Source organism: Barbus barbus, assembly GCF_936440315.1.
Source record: "Barbus barbus genome assembly, chromosome: 22".
Taxonomy (NCBI): Eukaryota; Metazoa; Chordata; class Actinopteri; order Cypriniformes; family Cyprinidae; genus Barbus; species Barbus barbus.
This window is the reverse complement of record NC_136750.1, coordinates 20240238-20247839: the sequence shown is the minus strand read 5'-3', so window position 1 is coordinate 20247839 and position 7602 is coordinate 20240238. Positions and strand designations below refer to the sequence as shown.

Genomic DNA, 7602 nt, shown 5'->3' with positions numbered 1-7602 from the left:
TTCTGATTCTGATATGGTGGGATAAACTGACCCAAATATTATACATCAGATTTCAGGTCTTACTCTGACTCTTATGTTGAGTTATTGTGACTTTGAGTAATCCACAACTTGTATTTTAACAAGCAGTAATGCGTGAAAAGCAATTTATGGAGGAAATTAAAAAAATAATTACATATGTAAAAAACTGTGATTTATCCACAAACTTTACTTTCTATTTAAAATAGTATTGTTAATAAAACATTTACAGATAAAAATATTTTAAAAATGTAGAAAATTGACATTTATTTTCTCCAGACCTTGTATGTAATATGTAAAAAAGTGATGTATCCATAAGCATACTTGCTTTCTATGTAAAATAGTATTAAATAAAAAATTATAACTAAAAATATTAAATATTTTCTAATTTATTTTGCACTATATATGAAGAGACACACACACGCACACACAGTTGTGTTCAAAATAATATCAGTGTATTTAAAAAAGCGAGTAAAGGTCATACTCCTTATAACTTTTATTTCAATACACACAAATGCATTGGGAACATTGCACATTCTATTCTTAATCAAAACATGAAGAATTTTTTTTCAAATTTGTTATTACTTTACAGAAAGCAATTCACACTGGATCTCACAGCGCTGCAGTTTGAACTTTGACCCGAGCGGATAAACGCACCATGTGTGTCGCGCGATTCAAATGAGTCGCGCTGTTTACTTCCGCTTTTGGCGCATAAACATTATATCAAACATTTATCGAACTCTTCATATCGTTTTATCGAGGAATATTATATTATCGTTATCGAATTATCGCCCAGCCCCAGTCTGGAACCAAGATGCTGCTCGCTTACTGGTGTGTTTTGGGGTTGTTGTCTTGTTGAAACACGCATTTCAAGGGCATTTCCTCTTCGGCATATAAGGCAACATAACCTCTTTAAAGTATTTTAATGTACTCAAACTGATCCTTATTTTAATGTACTCAAACTGATCCCTGTAATGCGATAAATAGGCCTAACACGTAGTATTGCTTGCGCCATCATTCTTCATGTCTTCACAGTGGCTTGAATTCAGTGTTTGGGGGTCATCAGATAAACTGTCTGCGGCCCCTAGACCCAAAAAGAACAATCTTGCTTCATCAGTATACAAAATATTTCACTTTAGGCCAGTCAATGTGTTGACTTTGGCAAATTGTAACCTTCATTTGTTTAACAATGGGGGCTTCTTGCCGACAGCTTGGCTACACATAGGCGTATTCTAATTGTTACAGTACTCACAGGTAACTTCAGACTTTCTTTGATCACCCTGGAGCTGATCATTGGCTGAGTCTTTGCCATTTTGGTTATTCTTAGATCCATTCGAATGGTAGTTTTCCATTTTCTTCCACATCTTTCTGGTTTTGGTTGCCATTTTAAAGCATTTGATATAATTTTAGCTGAGCAGCCTATCATTTTCTGCACTTCTTTATATGTTTTCCCCTCTAATCAACGTTTTAATCAAAGTACACTATTCTTTTGAACAATGTCTGGAATTACCCATTTTACTCCGATTTTCAGAGAGAAATGCGCAGTACAACATTTGCTGCCTACGTCCTTAAGTTTTTTTTTCACAGAATGATTTACCTCTAATTAAAGTCCACACTGCTATTATTTTGAACATGCCCTTTTCAATTAACGATTCAATTACACAGAATCAACAGCATGAATTTCATTCTATTATTCTACCACACCTACTGTATATATAATACATTAAAATATATATATATAATTTCTACCAAAAACAGTGATTGATCTGGTTAGTGATGTTGCACTGCTATTATTTTGAACACAACTGTATATATATATATATATAAAATTATTTCTAAAACAAATATTTCTAGAATCTATTTTGCAATTTAAGAATATACGTATAAATATCAAACATTCTTAAAGTTTTTAGAATATTATCTATATAATTTATCTACTGTTGTGGCATAATTGTTCTCCAGACCCTGCTCTTCTTGTGAAGTGTAGAGCATTGTTAGAATTGAATTACTAATTAAAAAATGTTTGACATATCCATAACTTAACATACTTTCTATATAAAAAAAACATATCAAATTAATGTTAACATTTATTTTGCACAGTATATTGGAGGATATACATATTTCTAAAACAATCTATTTTGCACTTTAAGAACATATAAATATTAAACATGCTTAAAGTTATAATATAAATTGATCTATTATTGTGGCTTCATTTGTCTCCAGAGGTGCTCCTCTTTTTGTGAAGTGTAGTACACTCTTAACAGCTTTTTGGAAAATACTGAATGCTGGAAGTGTTTTTACTGTATTGCAGCTTCATGCTGTGGTTGGGAGGGGGCAGAAATCTGTTGTCACAGAAACTGTAATTTATCATTTTAATAATACTGGCCAACAGAGGAAATGCATCTGTCATCATACTCGCCTTTATTAGCACGAACCTACAGTGTAATGTAAAAATGTCATTCACTTACATCAAGGCAACACCAAAACACCTAACCAAACAACCTGCCTCACTCTGTTAAAGAAACAGTGCTAAGTTGAAGTGTTTTAAAATGCACCTTCTTCAAAATCTGCAGAAAAGATGTTTTTCTTTAAGAAAACATAGGAACTCTCTGTACATTAACAATGCTGCACACGAAGTACAAAAAAGTTAGAATACTGGCTCAGCTAGAACAATTGTCATGCCCATGCATACACGACCTAGTCAACACACTCACTCCAAATAGAAAAAATACCTCTGCGAATACCTCACAACATGAACATACATAATACTTATCAGCTTCATAATCATAATGCATTCAATCTGAAAGCAATACAATACAATATTAAATAAAGCCTATATAGTACAGCATTACTTGGTGAACACCATGAAATAGAATTGGTGCAATCTTTAATTCATATGTATTTAAAAAATACATAAAGTGCAGGCTTGGCCAACAGCACAGTAATAGGAGGAGTTGTATTTGTGCTACACATACTTTTGGAGGATTTTATAGATGGGTGAACCAACAGTTTATCTAAAGCAACACCAATCTAAGACAGAGAGACTGTTGTAGTCTCTATCAGCATGCCAAATGTGCAGACTACACACCTAAACATAGGAGTAAATGATACGCCGTCTTTGCAGGCACAGTCAGTAGTCATCTTCGTCTTCCTCATCTTCTAGCACCATATCAGGGTCATCATCTGCATCATCCTCGTCATCGTCCTCTTCCTCATCCTCTTCTTCTTCCATGTCATAGTCTGTTTGAGCACCTAATACTAGTTTGGTCTGGTTGATCTCAGTCTCATCATCTAGGTTGACTTCCACCTGCGCACAACAAAATATAAATATAATAATTTGCCTTTTGTCAAGAGAAATCTCTTATGCTCACGCAGGCAAAATTTATTTCATTAAAAATACAGTAAAAACTGTAACATTGTGAAATATTGTTGCCATTTAAAATAACTTTTCTATTTTAAAATGTAATTTATTTCTGTGATGGCAAAGCTGGATTTTCAGCAGCCATTATTCCAGTCTTCGTTGTAAGATCCTAATATGCTGATTTGGTGCTCTAGAATAAAAATATTCTAGAATAGAAACCATCATACATTTTTTAAGGATACTTTTATGAACTTGAACTAAAAAAAAAAGCATTTATTTGAAATAGAAATCTTTTCTAACATTCTAAATGTTTTTACTGTCACTTTTGATCAGTCGGTTGTGTCCTTGCTGAATAAAAGCATTCATTTCATATATATAAAAAAAAAAACTGATCCCAAAATTTTGAATGGTAGTGTACAATAAATCTGAAAACTTGATCATAATTTAATCTCCTGTTGTTCTGACCTGATTGTGTCATGTGACCAATAAAGATGCAGCGAGTTTAAAGGGATTGACCACAAATGTGAATTTATGATGTTTTTTTCCATTATGAAGTTTTGCAATATAAATCACTATTCACATTTGTTGTATGAAAGGCAAACTTAGGAATTCTGCCTGGTGTTTCATGAAAAAAAAAAAAGGTTAAAGAAAATAGGAGCACAAAATATTATGATACTTACTATTACTTTTATTATTCTAAAACATTATTGAGTGTACTGATCCTTTAATGTAAATCACCAGTTCCGGGTGTGTGTTCACGGTGTGTGTGTGTGTGTTCACTGCTGTGTGTGTGCACGTTGGATGGGTTAAATGCAGAGCACGAATTCCGAGTATGGGTCACCATACTTGGCAGTATGTCACTTCAATTCAATTAAATTCTACGGAAGTTCTAAGTGGCCATGCATTATTATAATTTACGAAAGTTGTTTTGTCATTATCACGACTTAATTTTCTCTGTGTATTCGGCATGAGAAAATGCTATAGAAGCAGCATCATGGATGATCGTATTCGCTTTTACTTTGATCAGGGACTCACTCAAACTGAAATAGCTCTGTGTCTGTCAGTGATTGACGACTTACACATAAGTGTTCGACACTTGAGAAGGCTGTCGGGTCTGCAACTTTATCGTCGAAGACAATATAGCGACCCTGATTTTCTCACGATAGCTACAATTACGTCGTGAGAATTTTTACGTTGAGATCAACAACTTTCGTTATGTCGAGATCACGAGAAAATTAAGTCGTGATAACGACAAAACAACTTTCGTTATGTCGAGATCACGAGAAAATTAAGTCGTGATAACGTCAAAACAACTTTCGTTATGTCGTGATCACGAGAAAACAAGACAGAAAAATTATAATAATGCATGGCCGCTTAGAACTTCTGTACAATTCAGTTCAGAATAGTTTTTTTTTTTTTTTTTTTACCTCAGGGGCAGGGGCTTCATTTGGGCTTTCTTCAGTCTGAGCATTTATCATTGATCTCAGGGTCCCTTCCTCAAACTGATGAACATAAATACAGAGATCAGTTTTATGCACAGATAGACCACAATGAAATGTTTTGATTGTTCTTACCTTAAGTCTGTTAAGCTGATCTTGCAGCATGACTTTTATTTTTAGAAGAGTCTCCTCTTCCTTCTTGAGCTCCTGAAGGCGACTCAGCATAGTGGATGAGTGTTTCTACAGCATTCCTGCACACAAAAACACAAGAAGATGTCTTTAGTTTGCTCTATTACAGAACATGACCTCAGAATTAAGAAACAAATATTTATTGATTTATATGAACTACAAATTACATTTAAACAATGTTGAAATTAGCTGTACAGCCAGTAAGAGCAAACCGTAGATGGTAATCGTTTGTAATCGTGCTTGCTGTTTGGTTCACGAGTACATCATGTTCCTGATCTCCTCTGGTTTAAAGGCTGATGTTGCTTTCCCTGGGAATTACGAAGTCATTGCACGAGTTATCGAGTTTTATTCAGACTGTTAATAGACATGTAAATAATGCATCTTCTAAACGGTTATTTTACTGACATGTTCTAATGTAAAACCGTGTCGGAACACATCTTATAATAAAGTACTGTGCAGACTCAGCTTTAGCAAGCATGCTAGCGGAAATAAATACAGTTGCAAGCAATTTAACGTTATCTCGTTTAGCGTAACTCATTTCTTTTTTTAGCCTCATAAACTAAACGAATTGACTTACTTTATTGGTTCAACACGCACTGAGGAAAGTGCATGGTTTCGATTAAACTGTTAATTTATTTTCTTCTCAACTCCTCAGTTGTAGCATTCTGAAGAACATGTCACGCGCACTTCAGCGCGCATGCGCATAAAGCACGTGAAAAGTGCCGCAGGTCTGAACTGTCCAGAGTCATTCTAGTTCCCTTCTTCTATATTATATTGTATAAACAAAAAGACGATACAGCTATTCATAACATAACATTTAAATTTCGTATTTTTATATTTATGTATTTAATAGGCTATTTTTCTAGATTAAATTTGTTATCATTAAAAAACACGGTAAATATAAATGATAATGTCAGGGCATCTTTTATAATAATGTTGGCTTAGGAAAGCCAATATACAGTTCTTAAATTTAAAATGATTATCATAAACTTGTTATTGTTGTTATTTATTTATATATTATATATATATTTTTTATTTATTTATTTAGATTATGTAGGGACTATTATTATTTGTATATTAAGCTATGTTAAACTTTCAGACTTCTAGATTTTATTTTTTATGTATTTTAATTGATAAATATATTAAATTTTATGGTATAATTTGTTTACATTTATAGTTATTAAAGTAACAAATATACAAATAATAATAATGTTAGCGCATTTTTATAATTATGTTGGCATTTAAAAAAAACTTTTTTTAAATTATTATTATTGTTTATAATTCTAGTTATAATTATTATTAAGATTTTATATTTAGTTATTATTATTTAGTATATATTAATATTCTTATTTTTGAAACAATTTAATTGATATTTTATATGTTTACAATTGTTGATATTTGTTATTATTATATATATATATATATATATTTTTTTTTTTTTTTTTTTACCGCATAATAAGCATATCAAGCACCCTGACCCACCCACACTACATTATGACATTCTGCACGGAGCGCAGTAGCGACGCCATGTGGAGAAATGTAGGAAATGCATTACCATAAAAGAGAAAATGTTTGGAGACACATAAAAGTCTAAGAAATTTTTAATAATATTCATGCTATTCATATCCATGCTTTTAGATATACACCTATAGAGAGAGAGAGAGAGAGAGAGAGAGAGAGAGAGAGAGAGAGAGAGAGAGAGAGCAAAAGTTAAAAGTTTACATCTGTCCCCCAATTACCTGCAGTGCTGTACATGTCTTCACCTGCATATGGTGATGTTTGAACTGGCAGGTGTCAACTTTACAGCACCAGGAAGCCTAATTCATTGCATGTTTCGAGTCCAGCACACAAAACACACCCTGCTTCTCAGATGATTTGCACTACATTAAACTTCTGAGCTGATATTATCCTATATCACTGTGTGCATTTGTCAGAGTCTATGGTACCATTAGAGAGCATTGTTCTTTTATTCAACTGCCTGATCTAATAAAACCTTCAGTGTCAGCTTGAAAGCAATGGATGCTTAGAAGGGCATCCAAGAGTATTTCTCGGGAACATTATTTATTACGACTGTTTTATGTATCACATACAAAACATATTGTGCACTGTCCTAATGTATGCTTTGTATTAGATAACTGGAATTACTTATACAACATAAAAGGAAGACTTGTGTGATATACACACAAACTCTAAGCCTCCATCCAACCTTTTTTGGGTAATAAAGCTACTTGCAGGTACCACCTCAACCTGTTCAGAAGACATGTACAAGTTTTTGCACGTGCCCAAACAATTCCCAAAGGAAAAAAAATGCACATTTAAAGTAAACTCACATAAATCACAGATGGAACTCATTGATGTGGAGCACATCTAAAAGCTCTCTTAATCAGACTCTCAAAATGTTAGGAGAGCCCATTAGGTTCTTTTATAGGATTCCTTGACTAAACCCATCCAGATGTGTACACTGATACACAGCATGTGAGCACCACTGGACAGTGTAGAGAACAAGAGACTGTCTAAAAGATATACCTGTGTGATTCATGCATATATTTTGCTAAAATAGTCATATTATGATTTTTAGGGGTTCAACTGCAACACTGT

At 33.2% G+C, this 7602-nt stretch overlaps 1 protein-coding gene across 3 annotated transcripts; it reads right to left on the bottom strand.

Annotated features, from left to right (window-relative positions):
* Positions 1–2419: 2419 nt before the first annotated feature.
* LOC306887976 (snRNA-activating protein complex subunit 5-like) lies at positions 2420–5725 on the bottom strand. Of its 3 annotated transcripts, none has more exons than XM_079446051.1 (5): positions 5582–5725; positions 5172–5312; positions 4951–5066; positions 4804–4878; positions 2420–3322 (listed from the first exon to the last, which is right to left on the bottom strand). In XM_079446051.1, the coding sequence occupies exons 3-5, from the start codon at positions 5038–5040 to the stop codon at positions 3146–3148; spliced, it is 342 nt and encodes a 113-aa protein (XP_079302177.1). In that variant the 5' UTR covers positions 5041–5066; positions 5172–5312; positions 5582–5725; the 3' UTR covers positions 2420–3145. The 3 variants fall into 3 exon arrangements, with proteins under 3 accessions (XP_079302177.1, XP_079302178.1, XP_079302179.1); XM_079446052.1 differs by having other exon boundaries at positions 5217–5312; positions 5582–5709; XM_079446053.1 differs by lacking the exon at positions 5172–5312 and having other exon boundaries at positions 5582–5709.
* Between the last annotated feature and the right edge of the window lie 1877 nt (positions 5726–7602).